At 48.3% G+C, this 26,445-nt stretch overlaps 1 protein-coding gene across 3 annotated transcripts in view; it reads right to left on the bottom strand.

Moving 5' to 3' along the window:
• Window positions 1-779: 779 nt before the first annotated feature.
• The window catches only part of LOC147702398 (uncharacterized), a 53,748-nt gene continuing 28,082 nt past the window's right edge, over window positions 780-26,445 (bottom strand). For all 3 annotated transcript variants that reach the window (XM_086931010.1, XM_086931011.1, XM_086931012.1), the window contains one exon: window positions 780-2,973. In XM_086931010.1, the coding sequence (XP_086787136.1) occupies window positions 981-2,879 (1,899 nt within the window). In that variant the 5' untranslated portion in view covers window positions 2,880-2,973 and the 3' untranslated portion in view covers window positions 780-980. The remainder of the gene's footprint in view (window positions 2,974-26,445) is intronic.

The following is a 26,445-nucleotide window of genomic DNA, read 5'->3' as shown; positions in this document are numbered from 1 at the left end:
TTCACCCACTGACTACAAGCCCTGCTTCCACTATTAAGTCTGCTCCTCTATTATTCTTGCTTCCTTTCACTACTATCTCTGCGCTACCTGCCCTTCGTTAGTACTTCCCCCACTCCACCTAACAGTTAATTTCTTTTATTTCCATGCCTTCAACCCTTTTAGGACATTGATCATATATAAATACTTTAGTCCTACTATTATGAATGCTGATACTTCTATATGCTTGAAGCCATGTTTTTCATCCCACCACTGCTAGCAGCACTTTCTCTATTGCTAGCCCTGTCTTCTCCAATTACCCTGCTCCTTTACCTACCCTTCTCTGCTAGCATTGTTATCTCCACACCTTGCTGACATAACTACTGCTAGCCTTTAACCCCTCCCACCATTCCCTCTACCACTATTTCTCAACTACACTCCCAGTTCTTATCCACAGCCATTCCTCTACCACCAAGTCAATCTTTCCATTCTTTTAAGCCTAACCTCCAACATTTATTATTTTCACTGCTAGTCCATTTGGTGTGTTAGTAGCTCACCCACTTATCGCAAGCAGCCCTCTATTCTACGCCACATTAATCAGGTTGCTCTTCAATAGCTCTATTCCAGAAGGTGAATCTCTTTGCGCACCCAACTGAACCAAATACCAGTTTAATAACATATTGCTCAATTAGCGTCCATAAAGACTTCATTCCATAATTTTTCCGTAAAATTCGAACAGCTTCAGGTTGACAACTCAAGTTGCACCGAACACTACAAATCTATTAAGTAAGGTAGGTTTAAAATAAGAGAAAAAGAAACTTGTCTAGCACTTTAATTTTAACGTATAAAAATATGAACCAACTTTTTTATACTTACACTGCCAATGAACCAATGACATCTACAGAGCACCTAAACCCAGAGACAACAATATTCTGAACGTTAAAAGGCAAACTATAATTCTTTACATTTTCATAAACAAGTTTTCTGTGGAAAAGTCTCAATATTTATTTGTTCAAAATGCTGCTGGGATACCTTTCCAGCAGCGCTTTATCAGGTGTAAATGTTGCTGAATTTAGGTTATTTCGTTGGAGTCCATAAATAATGTGCATTCTGTTTGAAAGGAGCTTTGGTTCCATACTATCCTCTATAAAAAATGGCACATATGAGAACATCTTCTCCAGGCGTGTGCTTGAGAGTGGGAGCGTCAGCAACATCCTAAATGCACCCAATGACATTTCCAGAAAGCAGGGTTTTCCAGCTGCATCAGTGTAGCCAAACACCTCGACCCAGAAGCGCTCCATGCTTTCCTCTTCTGTAAACTTGCATGAAGACACATTTGTCCACTGAGATTCCAAGACTTCTGTTGAGCAGGTGAAAAAAATACCGGGGAGTTCAATAACAGGTTTTTTATCTGCTAATGCCTTCTTTGGGCTTAAAAACTCAAGTTTCTCCAGCACATTTAGTAGTTCCACAAGACGCATTTGGTATTGTGTAAGCAGAAGTTTTATGAAGTCAAAACATCTTTTTGTGATTTCACCCTTGGCAACTACAGGCAGTTCACTTGCTTCCAGCTTCTGCTGGAATCTAATGCCAAGATCAGCGCCCTCTGGCATTCTGTAGATAGCAGGATTCTGCAAGTCTAAACTTCGCAGCTCTTCTTCTCTGGTGCTTCTCAAAATACTTGGTTCCACTATTCTTTCCAGAGTGGACAAAAACAGTCTGTGCAAATCACGGAATTGTTCTACTGCATCTCCCGACTCCATCTGGAAAATTTTGTCAACTGTTTTAATCTCCTGTAAGAACGGTTTTAAAAAAGAGAGGTACAGAAAGTTGTTTTCATTTTCATACATTTCTTGCAGCAATTGAGAAGCATATTGATGCTCCACATGATGCGCTTGGGAAAAGTGTACTTTTAATGCGTCAAATTGCTCTAAAATTCGTTCAACACAATCAGCCATAACACACCAACAGGTGCCGGTTGGGGAAACCAGTTTTAAATGGGGATCTCGAGTCAATACCTCATACAACTCCTTGTCATCATCTTGACACTTTGCTGATTCAGCCAAACACTTGTAGGTCTCTCTGATCATGAATTCAAGGTTACTGGGAAGACTTTGAACTGCGTTTTTTGCAATAGTCTCAAGTGAGTGACAATCACAGCTCACCAGCTGTAAAGAGGGTTGCTTTCCCATCAAACTAATAAACACAGCATGATTCTTACTGCATATCACACTTGCCCCATCTGCAGCAAGTCCAACAAGATTTTCGGTTTGAAGTCCGTTTTCATCCAGTAGGTCTAGAATCGCTTTGGCTACATCATCTTCCTTTAGTAAGTCTATTAAACCAAGGTAACTGCATACAAACTGATTATGCCTTTGACTAAAGTACCTAATGCAAATTCCCAGAAGTGGTTTCACTGAAATATCAGTTGACTGCTCAACAAGTAAAGAATATGGTGATTGGCCAACATCATCAAGCAGCTGATCTCTGAAATAAGGCCCCAAAAGAGAATTGATGATTGTTGTACATTTTGTGCTATCCAATTCAAAAGATCCAAATTCATCACTAAGAATTTCCCCCAACTCATCTACAGTACTAATTGCTATATTACAGGCTGCATAGGCTGCGATTTTTAATTCTCTCCTTTTCTGAAAGTCAGGTATTGGTTTAACAGAAATTGCATAAGATGCTATAGACTCTGCAAAGTGCTTACTACGGGAATGGTGTTTACTTCTTCCTGCATGTGATTTCAGATCGTTGTAATGTGCACGAATTTCTACACAACAGTGCTTGCAAAATGCCTTTGTTTTATCAGTTAGCACTGGGGCAATCCACGATTTCAAATGAGGATCAGACTCCCATTCCAGTCTATAACATTTTTTATACTGGGACCATTTACCCATGTTGTATTAATGATGTTGCAAGAATGATTGGTCTCAAAACGCTTGCATTGCAAACTCAATGCTTTAAGAGGCAGTCCAGTGAATCGGCGAACACCTGTTAAATATTTAAAAACAAAGAAGAGTGATATTAGATTTCGGAATAATTATAGCTACCACATTAAGCAAGCATAGCCATCAAGTAGTCCTACCTATTTAGCAAGGTAATCTTATCTGTAAATCCTGAATGATGTACGCATTTCTCAGTTCATGAAAGCATATCAGAAATCTGCAAATTGCATTGTACACTTAACTGTAAAAAGAAGTTGAATAGGATAAAGTTACCTTCAAGAGGAATCCTTTTCTCCCAGTCGGCGGGCTCTCTTTCTGTACCAAATTACTGCTCTATCTATTTAATTAAGAGCATTCAGGTGTTGGTATGGTGTAACTTGTACATCATAAACGGACATATCACAATCACCAGTAACCTTGCCAGGTTTCTTTAATATACAAAAGGAGCCAATCACAGTTCTTTTTAGTCTGAGAGCAGGAGCAGTCAGGAAGAAGTTAATGCTAACTAAGAGTAAGGCAGATACCATAACTGTAAACGTTCCTACTTTTACCCGGTTTCACTCCCAATCTCAACTAGAAATTCCACAGCAGTGATAACAAGTATTGGCATAGCTAGTAGGTCTCGCTTTTGGGATCTTATAAGTATTTAGTTATGCAGCACAATATCCTTGGTACAACATCATCAACTGTTGCTTGGCTAAACACTTATAAGGTCCCAAAGGCGACACCTATTGGCTATGCCAATGCTTGTTTCTTCTGTAGTTTAGTCCAAAAGGGACTTTACATGTCAACCTGTATCAAGTTATTTCATCATCATCATCATCACGTGATCTACAATTCCCTCGCAGCCTATGCATTACAGCCCCACCCGGGGTGGGCATACGGGGTCAACCGACACAAAGTGTGGGCATAAGGAGGAGATACTTACAAAAAAAATTGAAAAATAACACGCACAAAACCGGAGATGGTGTTAAAACTCACCAAAAAACTGGGAAGGGCGGAGTACACTGTTGACGGCGCCATGAAATCATGCCACAGAGCTAAATCAGCCATCATTTACAGGTGGTAATTCACCTTCATTTTTATGTGCGCCGGCTATATAGTTCCAAAAGGAGACTGTCCATAGTCTCTGTCCAGTAGGAGAATACCGGAAAGGAGATGCAGATAAGAACAAACACTGGCAAAGCCAACAGGTCTGGCTTGAGCTTCCTGTCTTTTGGCTTTGTCATTGCGTGTTTTATGTTTTTCTTTTTACTTAATTGTTAAGGAGCTGCCAGACCCTCTCCAATAATAAATAAGATGAAAGCAAAACCATTCTTTATTCTTAAAAAAACATTTTTGCCATAGTAGCCCCTGCCATTGAAGGAAACAACTGTGTATGGAAGTGATTTTGTGAAAGATTAGAATCTCGTACCTCAAGGTCAAGTTAGCCAATGACAGAAATGGGCTGCCCCACTGCCCCATGCTGCATGCTCTAGTGACACAACATCAGGCCAATTAATGAAGACGGCTGGCTGGTGGCCCCCATAAGTATGTACGATATATATGTATAATTTTAGTAAAATCAAAAAGGTCGTGGCTAACACCAGACCTAAAGAACAGAGTAAGGGGAGAAGAGGTATGGTTATGTGTAATAGGACGGCACACACAGGCAAATAATATACCAAGTGCAGCAGGCATTTAAAGGTGCCCTTCCAACGGTGCAATGCCCTTGACTCTTTACATCAAGCACAGGTGTGGTTTGGGGCATTACTTCTCAGCCTTTCAAAGTTGTGAAAGTTACATGATCATGAAATGCAGGTCCAATAGTACTTCTCTATTAAAAAGCAATGGACTGGCTGAATAAGTAATTTGGAAGCGTTCATTTTTCTAAAAAAAAAAAAAAAAAAGTAGGTAACTACTAGGACAACCAAAAAAAGATGTCGCCTCTGACGATCTGCCAATACTGGGTATTGTTCAATTAATTTTTAGTCTAACCTATATGAAACAAACATAGAGGTGCGTTTTTCTGTTTACGTCACTAGTTTATTTATTTAAACACTAGTGGAAGAAATTTTCTTTTTGTTATATTTTCATTAGAAACCAATGTTTGGTGTATAAACGCAAGATCAATACAATGACATATTTACAAGTAATACAAAAAACACTTTGCCAACAGTTTTATCACACATCCAAACTTGCACACTGGCCAAAACATTCATCCATTTACATTCATCCAACAAAAACAGTACAAATCCTAAAGGTCTAATGTAAAAAAAAAATGGACATAAATCTTATATCAATTTCAGTAGATGTACATATATACAATATTCACATTTTAACGTTTTTTTGGTTTTAAATGAAATATTTACACCTTGATTAGTTGAACCTATTTAAACAAAAATATTTCACTTTTTTGACAAAAAGGACCACACAACCGGTCGACGCGTTTCGAACTCCCCAATACGGAGTTCTCCTCAGGACCAACAATCTACAATGACAAACTAACATAATTTTAGAACTCACAAACTAAGAAATCCATTCTCAAAATTCCAGTTACACCTCCCAAGCCTACCTCTGCACATACCTTAGATGTGGTGAAAAAACGCACTTGTAGGGTAGACGGTGTGGAAAACGATAGACAACTGTGAATGAGGAGACATAAGATACATTTATGTATTTACTCTATAACAACTAAACTTAGCCTCTGGTTAATTCAGGGGAAGCAAGAAGGGCTTACCTTAAACCAATGAAATTAGGGGCATTTTCTGTGGAGAGAATAAAGTATAAGGCATGAAAGGGCTTTAACCAGTATCCCGGTGTAGACTTGTTTTCGAGTGCCTTTCAAAAACGCTTACCTATTTAAAGTTTTTGCTCGTATCCTAAATGTTCGGCAGCGTGTAATTCAATCTCCCGAGTCCTGCAAAAGCAAGCCGGGGTTTTAGGTTACTGCTAAGAAAATAATGTAGCAGTGGCCCCTCAGTCTAACCCTCGATCTGAGCACTCACCTAAAGTCTTTGGACGCCAGCACTACGAAAATCCAATTTCCTGGTTTGCAGGGGCAGTCCTGTACTACCGGCATTGTTATTGGCCGGCAGTGCGGTCACGTGATTGCAAGTAACTTTCAGGTTGTCAGTTTTTAAAGGGCTATTACCCAGGAAAGAGAGTCATTTCAACAATGCTTTATTTGTCCTATATGCATAACAGTATAAGTTGGAGATCGGTCGTTGCTCCGGACGCCACAACTTAATTAGCAACACGTGTCAAGTTACGAGTGCCGTGCGCTTGTGTTAGTAATACTATGCCAGTGTCTAGAGTGCTGCACGCAGCACAAGGTGTGTTAATCATGACTATATGTCCTGGAAAAGCATAACTACTCTTGCGGGATGGTTTCAAAACCAGTGCCAAAATTTAAATATGTTAATTGAACCTCAGGTGTTGGCCAAAGGTGCGATCACATGATCGCTTTGATTATTCTTTCTAAGGTGCTTATTATGAAGCTATTCACCACGTTTCAAGTTATTTCCCCAATACTATATAGGTCCTATGTACATATCAATATTATGTGGAGACCGGTCACCGCTCCGGACACCACAACCTTTTTAAACAACGCGCGTTCAGTTTGCGTGTACCCTGCACTAGTGTTGAGATAACTATACCAATATTATGAGTGCTGCGTGTTGAACATCACTATGTGTCCCAGAAATGCATGAAGAATGATCTCCAAGCCAATGCCAGATTCCATGTATATTAATTGAACCTCAGATGTTGGAGATCAATTATGTGTATGCCATTTGTTATTCATTGGATGATACCTTGTATATAGCAGTTTTTTAGCCATCACTCCTCACGATTTCGGAAATTTCATTAAGGCCAGTAGTGGCGGTGTTAAACTTCATGATAAGCATGGCTTCTCGTTGATTCAATCTTTCTTCTATGTTGCCTCCTCGGATATCGCTCTCAATTTTAGAAATTACAGTCCATTGCAGGTCTTCTTCCTTATGTTGGTAAGTCTTCCAATGAAGCACCAATGGTGCATTTAGTGTCTCCTTTCTAAGTCTGGACTTGTGTTGCGTTATCCGATGTCGGATTTCCTGCGACAGTTGGTAAATGTGTTGTACATTGGAAGCACAACACATTTACCAACTGTCTCACTATAAATGTGGTCTATGGGGTCATATGTCCTTGTCCCGGCGTTTGTGTCCAAGGAAGGGAGGCACTTGGTATACAGGCTTTCCCTCTACCATCTTCCCTTTCACATATCTATTATGAAGGTAATGGGTAAAAGTAAATTAAAAAACCTTCCATAAAATGAATAAAAAAGTTTCAACTAAGAGAAGACTCAATTATGGAATAAGCTAACTCTTTTTTAGGAAGTTCTGCGCTGCTTTAAAAAATGTACCTATTCTTGCCAGTTCGAGGGGGACCATTGTATTAAAAATCCAATTCATTGCTTGGTTGCATGTTCTTATGCCGTGAATTAAAAAGAGTGGCTTCAGTAAGATTCAACGGCAGTCAAGCAAGATCGGACAGCTGCGCAGTAAATGTAGAAGAGATTCTGATTTGTAGCCGCAGAGTCTACACTTGACTACTTTAGACAGCAGCGGCCAGTTGGGATTAAAATCTTTGATTTGTAGTGCCAGCATCCTTACTGCCAAGATTTTAGTCAGACAGACTTTCCCTATAGTGCAATTGAGATAAGGTTGTGCCCTAAGTCCAACTTGGCTTTCATTGTTGTATGAAGCTGCCAGGGACCTTAGTGGTGGAGTGGTATACATTTTTTGCAGATCCATAGTCTTGGAAAATTATCTAGTCTGTTTTTTCATTATACTTTTTATTGCAGCAAACGTAAATGATGAAGTATTTAAAGTAGCCAAGTCGATTGGTATGGTTTCTGCTGATATCCTTAATTAAGTAGACCATGGATTGATTTTATGTTTGAAGATATCTTGCAAAATACATTTCAGGGTACCCAGTGTTGCTGTGATGCATCTGTGATAATACTTTATAAAAAGACCCCATACTTGACCATATGATGCCCTCCAGGCCAAATTCAAGTCCCGCCAAGGGCCCCCTAGTGTAACTGGGCAATTTGAACACGCTTTTGTATATTTTTAGATATAATTTTTCGATGATATTGGTGAGTTGACCTGGAAAGGCCTCACTGCCATAGGTAATTGCAGATGGTAATACTGCCCTGAGTACCTTTCTAATTGGCGCTGAGGAAGGACTTTCAAGGGCTGCAGGAAGTTATCCTTAGATACGTAAACACACCTAGCCCTGGTGGTCACCTGGAAACCTTTATCAGGGTACTTTTTCTTAAATGCCAATTTAGGATTGCAATCTATTCAAAACAAACGTTTTGTTTAACATTTAAATCAAACCTATAGCTTTTGGGACCTTATAAGTATTTAGTTTTGCAGCACAATATCCTTGGTGCAACAACATCAGCTGTTGCATGGCTATAAGTGTTTAGCCATGCAACAGTTGATGTTGTTGCACCAAGGATATTGTGCTGCATAACTAAATACTTCTAAGGTCCCAAAAGCGAGACCTGTTGGCTATGCCAATGCTTGGATGCAAGGCAGAGAGGAGAAGGGTGCAAGGCGGAGGGGAGAAGGGTGCAAGGCAGAGGGGAGAAGGGTGCAAGGCAGAGGGGAGAAGGGTGCAAGGCAGAGGGGAGAAGGGTGCAAGGCAGAGGGGAGAAGGGTGCAAGGCAGAGGGGAGAAGGGTGCAAGGCAGAGGGGAGAAGGGTGCAAGGCAGAGGGGAGAAGGGTGCAAGGCAGAGGGGAGAAGGGTGCAAGGCAGAGGGGAGAAGGGTGCAAGGCAGAGGGGAGAAGGGTGCAAGGCAGGGGAGAGAAGGGTACAAGGCAGAGGGGAGAAGGGTACAAGGCAGAGGGGAGAAGGATGCAAGGTTGAGAAGTGTGCAAGTCGGAGGGGGAGAAGGGTGCAAGGGGGAGGAGAGAAGGGTGCAAGGGGGAGGGGGAGAAGGGTGCATGGGGAGGGGGAGAAGGGTGCATGGGGAGGGGGAGAAGGGTGCATGGGGAGGGGGAGAAGGGTGCAAAGCAGAGTAGGGTGCAAGGCAGAGGGGGAGATGGGTTCAAGGTGGAGAAGGGTGGGAGGCGGAGAAGGGTGCAAGGCGGAAGGGGACAAAGTTGCAAGGCAGAGGAGGAGAAGGGTGCAAGGTGGAGAAGTGTGCAGGTTGGAGGCGGAGAAGGGTGCAAGGTGGAAGGGGAGAAGGGTGCAAGGCAGATGTGGAGAAGGGTGCAAGGCGGAGGGGGAGAAGCGTGCAAGGCGGAGGGGGAGAAGGGTGCAAGGCGGAGGGGGGGAGAAGGGTGCAAGGCGGAGGGGGGGAGAAGGGTGCAAGGCGGAGAAGGGTGCAAGGCGGAGGGGGGGAGAAGGGTGCAAGGTGGAGGGGGGAGAAGGGTGCAAGGTGGAGGGGGGGAAGGGTGCAAGGTGGAGGGGGGGAAGGGTGCAAGGCGGAGGGGGAGAAGGGTGAAAAGCGCAGGGGGAGAAGGGTGCAAAGCGGAGGGGGAAAGCAGAGGGGGAGAAGGGAGCAAAGCAGAGGGGGAGAAGGGTGCAAAGCAGAGGGGGAGAAGGGTGCAAAGAGGAGGGGGAGAAGGGTGCAAAGCGGCGGGGAGAAGGGTGCAAAGCGGCGGGGAGAAGGGTGCATAGCGGCGGGGAGAAGGGTGCAAAGCGGCGGGGAGAAGGGTGCAAAGCGGAGGGGGAGAAGGGTGCAAGGTGGAGGGTAAGAAGGGTGCAAGGCAGACGTGGAGAAGGGTGCATGGCAGAGGGGTAGAAGGGTGCAAGGCAGAGGGGTAGAAGGGTGCAAGGCAGAGGGGTAGAAGGGTGCAAGGCAGAGGGGTAGAAGGATTCAAGGCAGAGGGGTAGAAGGATGCAAGGCAGAGCATGAGGAGCGTCTAGCAGCACCAGGCCCGTCAGCAGTTTTTACTGACCCTTATACAAACAAATATGCACGGTCCTAAGTCACAAGCTCCTGTTTCGAAGTGTAAAAATAAAGTGTTATGGGAAAGAGAAAACACAGTAGCTCCAGTGTCCGCCACCAACTAATGATTTCAAATGTGTCAGCTGACATGAAAAAAAAAAGCTAACTTCAAAACCTATGCATAGAATTTATAGCACAAGCACTGGTCCTGTCAAAGCGCAGGGTCTGAGGAAAAGAGTCCCTTTAGCAGTCCTCGAGTGTCTGTATCAGGGTGTGACTGCATCAGTGCTCCCTTTACACGCGGTGTCGCAATCAGCGGCTGTCTCCTCCCGGGCGTGGCGATGTCTGGGGCCTCAGAATATATTATGATGGTGCTGAGGCCTCTAAACAGCAGCAGGCTCGGTATTAGCGAGAACATTCTCTGCAGACAGAGTGGACCGTTCTCATCAGAGCCACGTGGGCCAGACACGGCTGGGGCTGGAAGCTTCTCATCACAGCCAGCGTGTTTACCAAGGAGACGTGCCCTTGGCAACCACTGGCCCCAAATTCATTCTCTGTAGGTCACACTAGGGAAGTAGCCGATCCAGAGCTGGCGGGGGTCCGAGGGGCAGCCGCACAGGCCTAAAGTCAGAGGGGCCCTTATGAGTGCAGCAACTTCTGCTAGTAGCGAGAGGAAGGAGGTGGGGGGTGCACAGCGAGGGATATAGGTGAGGGGGGGGAGTGTGGAGGGATCGAATGGACAGAAGGTGAGAAGGGGCCTGAAAGGAGGGAGGGCGCAGAGAGAGTCAAAAAGGGGCTCTGGTGAAAAGGGGCGAGCAGGAGATTTCAAGGTGGTGAGGGGTGAATGTAGCAGAGAGAGGAAGAGAAACAGGAGACAGGTGTGACAGGGGGAAGGAGGGATACAGGTGAGAAAGGTGTAAAGGAGTGGGGAGGGGAGGTAGCAAAACAAAGTAAAGAGAGGAGCCAGGTGAGAAATATATTAGAAAAAGAAGGCATTAGGGAGCAAGAGAGAGACAGAGACAGTGATGGGGCTTGTGAAAAGGGGAGGCGCGAGAGAAAGTGACTGTGGATGAAACCGATGCAGACAGGGAGTGAGACAGTGAGCAGGTGGGTAAATGAGGTATGGAAGAAGGAAGTGGGTGAGCGAAAGGCCTTGGACAGATATCGAGGAAAAAGAGAGGCCAGAGGGAGCATATGTGTCTGGAAGGAAGTGGTCGGGTTTGCAGAGAGGTCTCGAGAAGGGGGTGCAGGGTGAGATGAGAGCGGGTCAGCAGCAGGGAAACAGGTGGAGGCAAAGGGGAACAGGAATATATAGAGGCGGACAAGGGGAGGCCGATGAGCAGGAGAGATCAGAGGGGAGAGGAGGGGAAGAGAGGGGGGCTAAGTGAGTGGGTGAAATGGGGAGAAGGTCTAAGGGGAAGCAGCGAAAAGAAAAACAGGTGGAAAAAAAGAAGCTCAAGGAAATCTGATGCTGGAGGGGTAAGAACGACAGATGTAGAGAAGCGGGGTGAGAAGGGGTTGAAAAGAAGACAGGGATCAATAGGAAAGAGGTGTGTAGCAAGAGGAGGAGAGGTGGACGAAAATGAGGGAGGAAGAAGGAATCACAACGGAGCCATGAAAGAAAAGTGAGATAAGAAGTGCAAAAAGGAGGTAAAGGGGAGGGGTGTGGTGAAAAGGGGAAGGTTCACAAAGCAGCGGAGAGACACTAAAATGTTATGAAAGACGGTGTGCGGGAAGAAAGTGCAGGGGGTGGGATAAAGGTGAGAGAGAGGGAAGATCGCAGGTTAGGAGAGATACAGAGAACCAAAGAGAACGGAGAATAGAAAAGCAAGAAGAAACAGGGTGGTGCTCGCACCAAGGATAACAGGAAGAGAGGCACAGATAACAGGAGGAGAAGGCGCAAGGCCGTATAAGTAACGCAGCCGCGGGGCAGTGAAAAAACTGGCTCACTGAGGACATCAAAGCGGCCGCGAAAGTGAAAGTGATTGCGATCAAGCGCCGCGAGCGATGAGCTTAATGAGTATGACGAGGAAAGACATATGGCGCCTCTGCTCGTAAGCGCGCGCCTGCGCACATGCACTCAAGCTGTAGGCCTGCCATGGTAGCATTTTTTGAAGTTCTTACTAAAAGTCTCGACAGACCAGATCATGCGCACATTTGCAGGGCTTACATTCTCTAGCAGTCCCTCGTGATGGAGCAAGGATTTGCATATAAGCAATTTGCTGGATGTATCCTCTTCTTAGATCATAATACAGTATTAATAATTGGTTGTCAAACTAATTTACACAAATTTCGTACACAATGTAGAAGTAGGGGAAGCTTGCCTATGTGTTTTACTAACAAGTCACCAGAGTGCAACTCAAAATGGCTTCTAACGCGGGAAAATATACTGCGCATGTGTCAACTGCATGATGTCTTAACGCTTGGAGGGAAAGCTTTGTTTCTTCGCACTAGTGTCTAAAATGGCCACTTCAGAACTCACATGCTAAGCATCTGCTATGCTCAAAACTAAACTGTGTTTTATACTAAGTACTAATGCATAAAGAATAATTTGGGGGGGCGTGGCCAAGCAGCATGGCCGACAGGACTAAGCTCCGTCAGCTCCCGTCCCGTGGACCCACTTAACCTTTAATTAGATCCTGCCGGGGCTCTTTTTATCCAGCTTTAAACACCTGAAGCTTCCCTCGTGCTGGGGGGCTCCCGCGCTGAAGAGGTGACTCGAGAAACCCGCGTAAACTGACCCGGTGATACTGAGGAGCGCTGAGGGCTCGAGAGCAACCTACGCGAGGCCGTGGTCTGGGCCTTCACCGGAGCCCTGCGGAGGAGGCGGCCCGCTCGTACGCGGCTTCTACCTGGCCCAGAGTCGGGCCCAGGATTGGCGGAGCCTTCCTTGATTGAGGCAGCATCTGACGGGCGTTGGTGAGCGGCTGGGTGCCACTGGGCGGCCTCGGTGGACTGGCGGCCCTTGATCCCGGTAGAAAAGAATCGCGGCGCTCACCCCTCCCCCCGACGCTGAAGTGGAGCGGATCCTCACAACGGGTGAGCGCCCCTGCAGTGGGCTTCTGTCTGCTCTCTGGGGGCCGGGGGGCTGCAGCACGACCTGTGTCGGATCGAACTGCTGAGCATCGGGGAGTGGACGCAGCCGGATCGCCGCCCCTCCCCCACTGGCCGCCATCTTGCCCTTCACCCGAGGCGCTTGTCTCTCCGCGCCGCGGGAACACACTGGCTGCAGGCCCGCTGAGCTGCTGCCGGACGCACACTGCGAGGGGGTGCCCCTGGAGCCTTGGAGATCGCGCTGCTGCTTTGGGGGGTGACTGACGTTGCTCCGGGCGCCCGCCTCGGCGCGAGGGCTCTGCCATTGGACTCAACCGATTCCTTCAGATCCCGCCACCTGTTCCGGCGGGTGGATTGTACGCCACTGGACGCTACGTCAAGGGGGGCTCTCCAGGGAGCTGGACTGTGGTTCATGGGTTGGGCTGCCTCTGTGAACCTGCTTGGCCAGACTGCAAATCGGCTCTGTGTGGGTAACTCCTGAGTTGCACCTGCTCGGGGCTACCTGGTGGAGAGCTAAAATCACCTGACATTTCTAACTTCAGGACGTCCCTGCACTGAGTGACTAGCCGGGGATGGCAGGGGGGAACCCTCTGTGGCGCATCGCAAAAGGTGTGCGACTTTCTCCTCCAGATGGCGACCCGCAAGGATAGGTCCTCGAGGTCTTCCCAGCCTAACACCATTATGCAGTATACTACGCCGCGCCTGCCATCGCAGAGGATTACGCGGCAGACTGGTCCGGAAGACAGTGGAGATGGTCCAGCAGAGCCGACCCGTGAGGAGATATTAAAGGCCATATAGGGATCCCACTCCGCCCTCGAGAGACAGATAGAGACTGTCTCGATAGATGTTAATCTGCTGCGAACAGATCTCCGAAAGGTCGCGGACAAGGTCACAGACGCTGAAGGTAATATCACTCAGCTGCAGTGGGAGGGGGCCTTCTTGCAGAAGTCGGTCGCACACCTTACAGCCTCTACACGAGCTCTGGAAAGAAGGGCAGAGGACACGGAAGGAAGGGCCCGTCGCAGCAACATCAGGGTCCTGGGAGTGCCGGAGCGACTGGAGGTGGGCAATGCAGAGCGCTTTCTAGAGGCCTGGATCCGCACCCATCTGTGTCCGCAAGGCCTGTCCAGTGTTTTTGTCATTGAACGGGCGCATAGGGCTCTGGTACTGCCTCCGCGCCCGGGTGAACCCCCTAGGGCTCTAATTGCAAAGATCCTAAACTACAAAGACCGTGACTGTATTTTGAAGGTGGCAAGGGAAGCGGAGTCCCTCACAATCGAAAACAGTCGAGTGTCCATATACCCTGATTATACACAACAAGTGCAGGAGCAGCGGAAATCCTACCTGGGAGTTAAACAAAAACTCCGGGAGATGAAGATTCAATACATGCTCTTATACCCGGCCAAACTCAAGGTGTTCTCGCAGGGCCGGGGGCACTTCTTTGAATCCCCGGCGGAGGTGTGGGAGTGGCTGGAGATAAGGGGGGACGATCTGCCCCCCCGTTTAACGTGGTGGGCCCCGTGAGTCGTGGGTGACCCGTCCCCAGCGACGGCGTCGGGGCAGAGGGAGACGCCGATCTGGATCACAGAGTTCTCTGGAGCCCCGGGTTATGGTGGGTGCTGATGGTGCTCTCTGCATGGGATTGTTGTCGGCGGGAGCCGCTCCGGAGTCCCCTGAAGCATCCGCCCCTGGAGAGATCTTGGTCACGGATACCCTGCAAGACACTATACCCGGTACGGACTCTATGGCCCCTGTGATCCCTGAAACTGGCCTTTCCGAGCCATGGCTGGAGGAGGCTCTAGCCTGAGGTACTGTCTTGTTAATGCTTTAATATTCTTGGTGGGCCTTCTGATCGTCCATTGCTGGTTCACTGATGCTCCTAACTTGTACAGGGAGTCCTTGGATGGCTGGAACGGAGGACCTGCATCCCACTGGACAGAGGTATGAGGGGTGGGATCCACATTTCCTGGACGGAGGACCGACCCGGCCTGAGGCTGATATCAGCAGACATGCCTAGAGATTGTCTAGCCAAGCTGGGTCCCTTGGGGAGCTGGGTGGGGGGAGGTGGGTGAAATTTGTTGGGTTGTGTGTGGTGGGTTTAATTTGTTGGGCTGTGTGTGAGTGTGTGTTGAGTGGGTGAAAGGGGTGGCTGTGTACGTCCTGGCACTGGCTGGGGAAGGGCGGGGTAGCATGTTTGGTTGTTGCTGTCCTTATGCTCGCGGGTGGGGGGGGGGGGGGGGAGTGTTGTTGAGGGGTTTCTGAGTTTGGGGGGTTTTGTAGGGTGGACTGGGGAGGGTGCGGAAAGAGTTACTGGCATCAAGTATATTGTGATTCAGGTTTCTGTGTGGCTGGCTGGGTGGACTGTTCCTTCCGGTCCGGCTGGTGTCTGGGCCCGGGGGTGGCAGGTCGCAATGTATGCATTAAATGGCCCGTTTGGGCACAGTCTTTGACCATGTGTTTTAAATTCTTAACTTGGAACGTGCGCGGTTTGGGTACTTGCACCAAGAGACATAGGGTCCTCTCCTTCCTTAAACGGCATGGGGTCTCCGTGGCGTGCCTTCAGGAGACCCATTTAGATGAGGAGGGCGCTCAGCGGCTATCCAAGAAGTGGAGAGGGCAGATGTTCCAATCCTCCTTCTCCACGTATGCCAGGGGGGTCCTTATTTGGGTGGCGCCTGGGATTCCCTGTGCTGTCCAATATGTTGAGGCGGACGTTGAAGGCAGGTATCTGCTTTTGCGGATCAGGCTAGATGACAGGGAATTCCTACTCTTGAACTCCTATGCACCGAATATCGATGATCCGACCTTTTTCTCCCACCTTCAGGATCTTGTTGTTTCTGACGTAGATGCCCCCTTCCTCGGCTTGGGGATTTCAATTGCGTTTTGGACCCCGAAATGGACAGACACCCCCCTCGGTCTGGCACGAAGCCGAGTATGACGGCGCACCTTCAGGAAGTCATGCACAACTTGGGGGCTGTGGATGTGTGGCACGTGAGTCACCCTACACAGAGACTGTTTACTTGTCATACCCCGACGCAAGGAACACATAGCAGACTGGACCGCGTCCTTGCGGCCAATCTTCCCCCATCTCTCACTTTGACGGTCACACACCAGGCCCGCTTTCTGTCCGATCATGCCCCGGTAACATGCATGGCTCAGTGGGCTGACCGGGCTGCCCGTCCCCGTACCTGGCGAATGCCGATAGACATCCTCCAAGACCAGGTGGGAAGAGAACATGTGGCGACTGCCCTGTCGGACTACATAGATTTGAACTGGGAGAGTGGTGACATGCCCTACTCCACCAGGTGGGAAGCCCTGAAGGCGGTGATACGCGGAGCTTGTATGGGCCTCACGTATGGGGTAGGGAAACAGCTACTCTCTGACTTACAAGATGCTGAGAGCGTGCTTCGGCGCTTTCAGTCTCGGCCGGATCCTGACACTTCGGATCAGATGGTGGAGAAGACGGCCCAGGTGTCTGTGCATGACATTCTCACTCACCTTGATAAATACACCTTAGGTCAATACAGACAGCGTCTCCACCGAGAGGGTGACAAATCTGGCCCACTGCTGTCCTGGATTCTTCGACGGGAGTTCGCACCTGAGAGGATAGTTGCCCTACGGGCCCCGTCTGAGAATGTAGTGCACTCGATCCTGCTATTCTTGAGGTCCTCCGATCCCATCTGGAGACCGTGTAAGCAGCTGACCCCTCGATCACGGAGGCTTCCTATCGGCCCTACCTTCAGGACTTGGATCTCAGGACCCTTTCGGGGGAAATGGCGGAGGAACTGGATGCAGGGTTAACTCTTCAGGCTGCCCTGCCACGGGCTAAGACCCCAGGTGGGGACGGTTTCTCGCCTGAATTTTACCATTCGTTCGGTGGAGTCCTAGCCCCCCTCTTGTTGCAGGTCTATAACGAAGCCCTGGAGGCTGATGCTCTCCCGCCTACTATGAACTAGGGAGAGGTCTGCATGATCCTGAAACCGGGTGGGGATGGTTGTGATCCCGCAGCATTCCGGCCCATCACCCTGATCAACACAGACGCAAAGATCCTCACTAAACTGTTGGCTACTCGCTTAGCCCCCCATATGGCCCACCTGATCCACCCAGACCAGTGTGGGTTCATCCCTGGCAGTAACACGGCGATGAACTTGAGGCGTCTGAACCAAATCCTCCATGAGGTGCGTGGGAGGGAGGACTCGCACGTACTGGTCTCCATTGATCTAGCTAAGGCCTTTGACCCGGTTAACTGGGGGTATTTATTAGAAGTGCTCCAGAGGACGGGGTTCGGCCGGTGTTCTGCAATTGGATCAGAGTGCTCTATGGGGTGCCCCAGGCTAGAGTCCGACTTGGGTCGGCCCGCTCTGAGGAGTGGCCCCTGGGGAGCGGCACCCGTCAGGGGTGCCCTCACTCCCCGCTCCTGTTTGCCCTGGCAATAGAGCCCTTGGCGGTTTCCGCGCGCACTGAGTTGGAGCAGTGGGGCATTAAGGTGGGCGAGACCACAAACGTGATCTTCCTCTACGCTGACGACGCTCTATTCTACTTGACGGCCCCCAGCGATTCGCTTCCCGCTTTGAAGCGGATTTTGGACCGCTTTGGCGCAGCCTCTGGACTGCGCATCAATCCTGGAAAATCGTTGATTTTCCCGCTGGCGGGCTTTGCTGCCGACCCGAATGTTGTCCCCCCATGTCTAGGGTTGAGGTGGGAGCGCGAAGCGTTCCGCTATCTTGGCATTCAGGTGGCCTTGACCGATGAGCACCTTCTAGCCCGCAACGCCGACCGAGTGCTTAAGACCCTTCACCAGTCTGTGTCCTTCTGGAACACACTCACTCTCTCCCTTATGGAACGTTTGGCGATCGCCAAGATGGTGATGCTTCCCAGGATGCTGTATATCTTGCAAAATACCTTGTGTCCGCTTCCCCCTCGGATATTTCGAACACTCAACTCGCTGCTCACTTCTCTGCTTTGGGCAGGCGGGCGTAGCAGAGTAGCTCTGCGCACGGTGGTCCGGAGTTGGGAAGAGGGGGGTCTGGAGGCCCCGAGGTTTGACCTCTATTACTATGCAGCGCAGCTTCTGCAAGCTGCACGGTGGTTCGCTGACGAGGACAATTGGGAGCTACAACTGCTGATGGGCAGAGCAAACGAGAAGGCTCTGAGAGAGGCTCTGATGCAGGGAAGAGGAGCAGATGAAACCTTGCCATATGTGGTGCAACACACAGCGGGAGTCTGACAGCGGTTTGTCGAAAAGGTATTGTGGCGGGCTCCTTTTCATAGGGAGCTGCCAGTGTGGATTTTGGCTCCGGTGCTCCGAATGGAAGAGAACGCGTCCTATCGGGAGTGGCGGAACGGAGGCTGTGAGACTCTGGCGGACCTCTATCCGGATGACCCCTTTGTGTCCTTTGAACGGGCCACGGAGTCCTTCGAATTGGGCAGGGGGCAATATCTGCATTATAGAGGGCTCGAGGAAGTAGCTAGAACAACGTGGCTTCAGTTCCCGGAGGTACCTCCGCTGACCCACACCCTCGACATCCTCTTATCATGTGGTAGAGGGAGGAGGCTGGTCTCCCTCTTATACTCAGCTATGCGACAGGACTAGACCCCACCGACCGCCCCGTCCTGGGCGGCCTGGGAGGCAGACTTAGGATTGGCCCTGGAGCTGGGACAGCGTAAGCGAATTGGCCTCCTGACCTGGAAAGTCTTGTGTAATGTACGATTCAAGTTGATCCACTTTAACTTTGTCCACCGTAACTATATGTCCCTCTGAATCGCATCTCTGCGGATAGACGACACAATTGTCCTAGGTGTGGAGCCGAGAGAGCCGGGTTCTTTCATCTAGCCTGGGAGTGCCCACTGGTTGGTAGCTTTTGGAGGGAGGTGGTGGACCATATTGGCCGTGCTACAAAACTCCGGATTGCTCTGGATCCGCTCCATTGTCTCTTGGCACTGGTACCCAAGCCCAAAAAGAGGAACCTGTCCGACAAGTTTCTACAATTATTACTGGTGTTGACAAGACGGCGTGTGGCTATAACCTGGATGGGGCAGAGGGCTCCTGAGATATCCCTCTGGCTTAGGGATGTTAGGGAGTGGTCCCTGGCTGAGGAGACACATATGCAGCGCACACGCCGTGATGGAAAACTGCAAGATGATCTGCTTTGCCTGGAGAATGATGTGTGTGGAGGGGTTGACGGAGGATGACTCGGATGCTACCAGTGCCGAATTGTTCACCCCTAGGGGGTCTGATTCCGAGGATAATGGGGTAGGAGACGGGTGGGAGAGCCCTGGTCCAGAGTGATGCCCTGCTAGACGCGCGCTAATGTTCCCTGTTGTATATATCTGTGATTTGCTTTGATTCCAGTAGGTCTACATCTGGATGGTTTGCCTGCACCTTTCGGGCCTCACAGAGATAGCCTGACTTTTCCGATTTTTTTTTTTTTTTGATTACTGATGCCACGATGCCTTAACCTGATGTTCTAGGTTAAGGCTATGTTATACTGCGAAGGGTATTTACCCAGTGGGAAAGGAGTGAGACTACATGGAAGACATGAGAGGGAGTAAACAAATATAAGAATCAACGAATACAGTGATGTATAGTGGAGAAGTGTGTCTCACTGGTTAGAGGAGGCAGACCTGGAAGCAGAGTCAGCCCGGGACCAGGGTTCAATTCCCGGCTCGGCGGGGTCTTGAGTCCTAAAATGTCCATGGACTCGACAATTCTCACTCCGGTGCCTATTCGATTCACGGGTTCACACTCTGCGACTATGGGCAATAGCTTGCTTAATCTCCACAACGGCCCCTCGCGGCAGGATGCCTGGTTTTCACCTTGCGGATACCCTGCCGGGGTTATCTCACAGGGGAATACCAGGACGGGTTCCCTAAGCAAGCGCTTAGAAACCGCTCGGTTATTTGCGCTATATAAATTCCTGTACATGTACATTTACATACATAATGTTCATGTACGGCTATGATTCCTTGAGACATGCACTGACTTTACGCCGCCCAGCCTCCGGGATGTGGGCCCATATGGCTGTGTTTTACTCTGAACATTGCATGTAACTACTCTTTAGCCCTCGGTCTATCTGAGAGGCGCGAGGACCTGTGCCTTCTCTGTTTCCGAAATAAAAATATTTTTTTTTAAAAAAAGAATAATTTTGAGTAAATGGGATTTGAGTAGACATAAGTGGTATACAATGAAGCCATTTTGAGTCGAACATCTTTTCTTTTTTTACTTCTCTGTTAGCTCGTAATTGGACCTAAACCGAGAGACGAGGCTAAAACTCACGCGGGTAACGTGCGCAGACTCAGTACACAATAACCCCGGAGTCATGATCTCAAGCTTTGGAACATGGTAACGGTCGATCTTTTCTCATAAAGAGAGCAGACGGAACATCCTAAAGACTCAATGAACAAATAAGATACAATGTTTATTTTCAATGAAGAAACAGGTGGGAATAAAGCTTGGGAAAACAAATTAAATAGGAGGGAATATAAGACAATACTCTTTAGAAAAGTAATACATTTAGTATGGTGTGATGATCATCTCCCTTGGCTTGTCCAATCAAAAAACAAAATTTACACCAGTTTGAAACATTTAGGGGCGAACATGCCACCAGAAGGTATAATTGGGATAGTAGCAATATTGATTAGCCTTAATCACTGCCAAAACACTGAGAGAGAGACATGCTGTCCGATTGCTGATTGACTACCTGAAACAGACTTAGAAATTTCAAATAAAATTTAGGAAAGAGTGTGGAAGAGGACCGAGGAGGCAAGGGATTAGGAACGAGAGTGCAGAAGAGGACAGAGGAGGCAAGGGATTAGGAACGAGGTGTGGAAGAATTGTCGAAGAGGGAACTAATATCTGAGAGGGGTTTGACGCTGGCATTGAATCCAGAAGAGGTGACCCGTCCTTTCTAAACCTGTCCTGAACCGATACCTGGTCATTCGTGGGGTCCCAACTCTTGGTCAGAGGGGTCTGATCTCACACCATCCTAGGTAAATATAAATGTATTGTGTCAATGTGCCTTTTCCCTGTATCCTCTCTTCCTGAGGTACTCGTCTTTAAAGTTCATTAGTCTAATTTGGGCAATTGGAACGTACCTTTCCAGAATGATGGAGTTAACACTGTAATTTGTATTTGATTCACTAAATATTTTCCGATAAAATTTTAAACTTCAACTGAGTCTGTGGTTATTTCATTAAGTTAAATAAGTAAATGCTTTAAAGTCATGAATTACCGTTTCTAACTCAATTAAAAAACGATCCAAGAGTAGGAAGGGCTTAGAAAATTAAATATGGTTAATTCCTTTAGGCCAATGAACATATAGAAAGCCCTAAATTGATTCCCGGCGGGGTCTATCGACTGCATTCAGTAAGTGAGTGTGGTTAATGGGCCAGAATGTGTGTCCACAGGTTGGTGTCCCGCTGGATCACTCGCTGCGAAAGAAAGCAGTGGAGACTCCAGTTCTAGCCACTTGGTGAGGTCACTTGGCCCTGGCGATTATACCCACGTCCCTGCACTCACGTCACCCATGGGAAAGGCAAATATTTACTCAGTAACACTGCCTGGGTTTTAAAAGAAAGAGAACAGGAAAAAGAAAGAGAACCGGAAAAAAAGAGGCAAATAGCCTAAATCCAAAGAGGAAAAGGCTCAGATCTCTCACTATGAACAGAACACAGGTAGAAGAACCAAGACACAAACTGCACTGTTTCTATGAAAGGAAGAGAGAAAGCTCCCACCCCTAACACTTGCACAAACAACTCAATAGGATCTTTATCAAGAGAAGAGAACACAAGTTATCTTTCTCTCTTCTTCCATCCACATATATGAAACGTTCTTGTTAAAATGTAAAATCTCATTCTCTTGTTTTTTTGATTAAGCTATGCCTCATCCATCTTTCACCCTTGCCCTACTTCCAGCCCCGCTCTATCCTTGACACCACATCTGTATAAACATGAGTAAAGAACCCAGATTGGGGCATTGTAGGCTGTGTACACATGCAAAGTCAGCGCAAAAGAACCGCTGGCGTCTGCTCGAGGATTTTCAGACGATGATTAATCATCAAGTAAAGTTTACTCAGATAGCATATCTTGTTGTTCAGCCTTAGGACGTAGCAATTGCACAAGACACAGAGGCTGTCAGTTACCTCATTTTTGTGTTTTTACAGAAGCTCTATTTACCTCTGGGCGTCCCTTGTTTGTGATCTCTTGCTATAAAAACCCATGTAACACATCCTTCAGTGTGCTTCTCCCAGAGTATTTCTATGGTGCTTGTGGGATGGGCCCCCATTCATGAATGCTAAATAAATGAGCCATGGTACTTCACTCCAGTGCCGATGCCTCCTTACTTGTTAGGAAACCATGGAATAGAGGGTGACCCTGCACAAGTGGATTATTAATAATCTACTTCCACAAATTGGCGCCCAGACGTGGTGCCCCATCAAAGTCTTGCAGTTGGACCGGGGGAGGAGATCGTGTCAGTAAGATTAACTTCGCTGAGGGGCACCCCACCTGAAGAGAGTAGGGTTTCTTGTGGCCCAAGGTGATTTTTCAGCTCTCGGACTCAGATCTTCCTGGCGGCTGCTGGCCTTGACTATGGCTCTCGGATGGTCATTTTTTTGGGATCGAGGAGGATCGACAGGTGGGAGTTGAAGACTACACATAAGGTGGATCTGTATTGAACTGGTTCATTTGATTAGAATTTGTTTGGTATTTATTCGGAATTTACTTGGCATTTGTTTAGTAACTGTTCGGAATCTGCTTGGAATTTGGAATCTGTTTGGAACTTGCTAGTTGTTTTGACTAACATTTTTCCTTACAGGTAATGTGAGAATATTTCTTATTTCTTTCTGTTTATAAGTTTTTTATATCTTATATAAGATGCCTGTATTTAGTAAGCTTTGGAAGTTTTGTTGCTGCTGCTGCGATAACCAGAGCATTTTGGAAGCAAGTCAGCTGGCGCCACCAGAAGGTACCACGAATTTTGAGATGTACATCAAATATGGTATTTGTTCCATCACATATAATGCATTGTGGACCAAATATACAAAAGGGGATCCCCAGTTGCATTGTCCATTAGAGTGGACAATGGGCCCTCACAAACTATAGTATTTAGAGAAACAATTGTTTTTAAAGAAAGTTAGCCCAGCTATGTTTGATAGTTTGCGTATGTAGTGGAAGGAAGTAAAGGAGACGCAACTCAAAGCAGAGAAGGTACAAAGGAAACAGGAAAGGAAGACAGAGTATCAGAAGTATAAGGAATTGAAGGATAATGAAGTGCAGGAGAAAAGGGAATGTTTAGATCGAGAGCATAGATTGCTAATATCTAAGGCATATAGAGTCAGACCGACAGTAGAAGCACAAATCCCCCAAGAAGATGTGGATTCAGACATTGACGGATTATTGATTGAACGAACCCCACCCCAATATGTACCTTGAACACCTCTTCCCCCTGGACCGCCAAATGTCGTTCCCCCTGTACCTCCCGCTCCACCTCCTTTGCCCGCGGTTGTCCAGCTCCCTATTTTCCAACCAGTACCGGTACGTCCCTTACCCCCCATCTCAGGCCACTGCACCTGAAATGACTGATGATCCCGTACTTCCTGTATCTGTCTCTACCCCTTGAATTCTCCGTTCTACTGTACCTCCGTTTCACCAGGACGCAATAAGGTCCATAGTACTGAAGTGGTTAAGTGATTTGGAAATGGAAGTAGAAGAAATGTTAGATCAGATACAGGAGTTTTCAGAGGGTGAACTTCTTTGTCTGATAAATAAGCTTTCTCATCAACTTATAGTTCAGTGGGAGATGACTACAGGACAGAACGGTCCTGATGAAGTTAGATCTATTAATCGACGGTGTCAGATAGGAGCAGTGGCGTCACTAGAGGGGTGCGGGGGGTGCGGCCCGCACCAGGTGACACCACCACATGGGGTGACACCGTGAGCCTCTCGAAAACTTCTGTATTGGAACTCCTTAACTCCTGCAGTGCCATCCAATCCATCTCCAAGCGGGTAAGCCAGCATGCTGCGAGAGCTGTCAGCTGCAACGAACGCCCAACGGAGACAGGAGCAGCTGTCATGGTGAGTGTAGCAGGGCAGGGACAGCGGTGGTAATAGCTTGTTTAAAACTTGATAAACACACAGTACCTCGTCCGCAGCAACTATACTGAGGAACATTGTAAGCTGGAGCAGAGGTCCAGCAAGGAACTTAGCGCTTAGAAATATGGCGCCTGAAGGCAGAGGATGCAAACACAACAGGTGATGGACCGAATGTGGATCAATGTCACACACTCACCCCAGTCCAAAGATCTGGGCCCAAATCCATCATTTTTTTGCACTCCACACCACCCTGGGTTAGACAATGGCGATATGCAAATCAGCTCTGACCCTGTGCCCCATGGGAACAGTCCAGTCCGAACTACAAAAGCCATGTCCTTCCCAGAACGGAATCAAGCATCCGAGGACCGGACAGGTTTCGAGGTAACACCTCTCATCAGCCCGGCTAGCTTGACTCCAAGTGGTGTGGAGTGCCTGGGACCCACGTCTGGGCATCCCCAGCGCACTTAGGGCGGAATATGCAAACACAACAGGTGATGGACCGAATGTGGATCAATGTCACACACTCACCCCAGTCCAAAGATCTGGGCCCAAATGCATCATTTTTTTTTTTTTGAAGGCAGAGGAGCAGACGATAGGAGAGAGCACCACAAACCTGTCAAATACAGAGACGCACGGCTGTTGAAAGAAAATTGCGCTCTTCTATATTTCTATTATAAAGAGAGAACTTGCACCTTTTGGCAAGGTAAACTCGGGAACCACAGCGCCAATCCACACACCCAATAGATTGTTGTAGACCACAGGGTGTGTAGATGGACATAGCCTGCATAAAATAAAAAATAAAAGTAAATTAAAAAAATAAAGTTTAAAAAAAAAAGTAGTCCCCTAAAACAAGCGCCGGCCGCGACGTAGCGCTGACCGCGACCTACACCTGCGTGATGACGCGTGGGGAGGAGCGGTGACGTGCGGCGAGGAGTGAGGAGTGGCGGCGGCTCAGGTAAGGCGAGAGGCGAGAGGCGGGTGGCGGTCCGGGCAATGTCGGGGCGGGCGGGGGGCTAAGTCGAATGCACGGATAAGGTAAGGCCTGAGGCGGAAGGGAGGCGGGCGGAGGACCCGGGCGAGACTGAAGAAATGCTTAGAATGCATCCCCCATCCCCCTTCTGCCCCCGGGCAACGCCCGGGCCGGAGGCAGGCGGGCGGGCAGCCGTACAAGCAATGTCGGGGCGGGCGGGGGGCCCGGTCGGGACTACACAAATACTGAAAATGCAGCCCCCTTCTGCCCCCGGGAGTCCGGGCGGGAAGCGGGGCGGGCGGGGGGGTGTGGAGCGGGAGGGAGTTGGCGGGTGCACCGCTCGACAACATGCTGCCCCAGCCACCTTCTGCCCCGGGTAAAAATGCAGCCCCCAGCCCCCTTCTGCCCCAGGCAACGCTGGGGTGGGCTGCTAGTTATTTTATAGAGCAACTTCGGGATTAGCTGGGCTGGGCTGCGGAGGCGATGGGAGAGGCAGTATGAAGGGAGTGGAAGGACTGTGAGAAGAAAGAGGAAAAGTGACAACGAGAAGGAAAGGGGAAGAATAGATTGGGAGGAAGGGAAGTAAAACAGAATGGAATACCTAGTAAGAGGAAGGGTAGAAAAGGCAATAAAGTCAAGCTAAAGAGTGGAAACATAAAATGTATAACGTGCACATTCACCCAAGGGTATCTTGGTGCCGAATAACAGATGTTTTTTTTACCCAACTCATTTTATTGACCTCTGAAGGATGAAAGGCTGAGTGGACCTGCCAGGATTTGAACCTGAGACCATGAGGTCTAACACAGGCCTCTATTGTGGACAGGTTAGTCCTCTGAGGCATCAAATCTAGAAAGAAGAGAGAATGTCATTAAAGATGAGGATAAAGAGAAAAGGGAGACAATGAAATAACAATGGAAGAAGAGAGAGGAGTGGGAGAAGGAGAAGGAAGAATGTGAGGAGGGATGAAAGAAAGGAGGAGCTGAGAGAAGAGAGAGGAGGGAGAATGTGAGATGGGGAAAAAGAAAGCGGTTTGGGTCAGGGAAATAGAAACGGAGAGGGGGAGGCGAGTGAGGATGAGGAGGGGAAGAAAAGGGACTAGAGAAGTGTGTAAGAAAAGACTGGGGAAGCCAAACAGCAGAGACCAGGGTGATGATCAGTCGGGTCGTTAAACAATAGTTCGATCCCCAAATAACGACAACCTGCTGAAAGCCCAGCAGAGACATCGACATGCAGTAGTAGGATTGACTTTACCTACTTATGACCCTCTTTCCAAACCCAGCAGCAGTGGTCGCACTAGTGATGGCAATGGTGACGGGATGGTGCTTTCGGTGTTGTGTGCAGTACTTGTGAAGCTACTGGAATGACTGCATCCCACTCCAAGAGTTTAAGTGCATGTGAATACTGTGATTGCAGCAAGTGAGACCAACATGAGCCAGTGCCAAACCCAGGGACACCCAAGACCCAGCCTGCACTGCCAG

Source organism: Lissotriton vulgaris, chromosome 7 (genome assembly GCF_964263255.1).
Source record: "Lissotriton vulgaris chromosome 7, aLisVul1.2, whole genome shotgun sequence".
Taxonomy (NCBI): Eukaryota; Metazoa; Chordata; class Amphibia; order Caudata; family Salamandridae; genus Lissotriton; species Lissotriton vulgaris.
The sequence above is the reverse complement of the archived record's forward strand: the minus strand, read 5'-3'. Positions and strand labels throughout refer to the sequence as shown.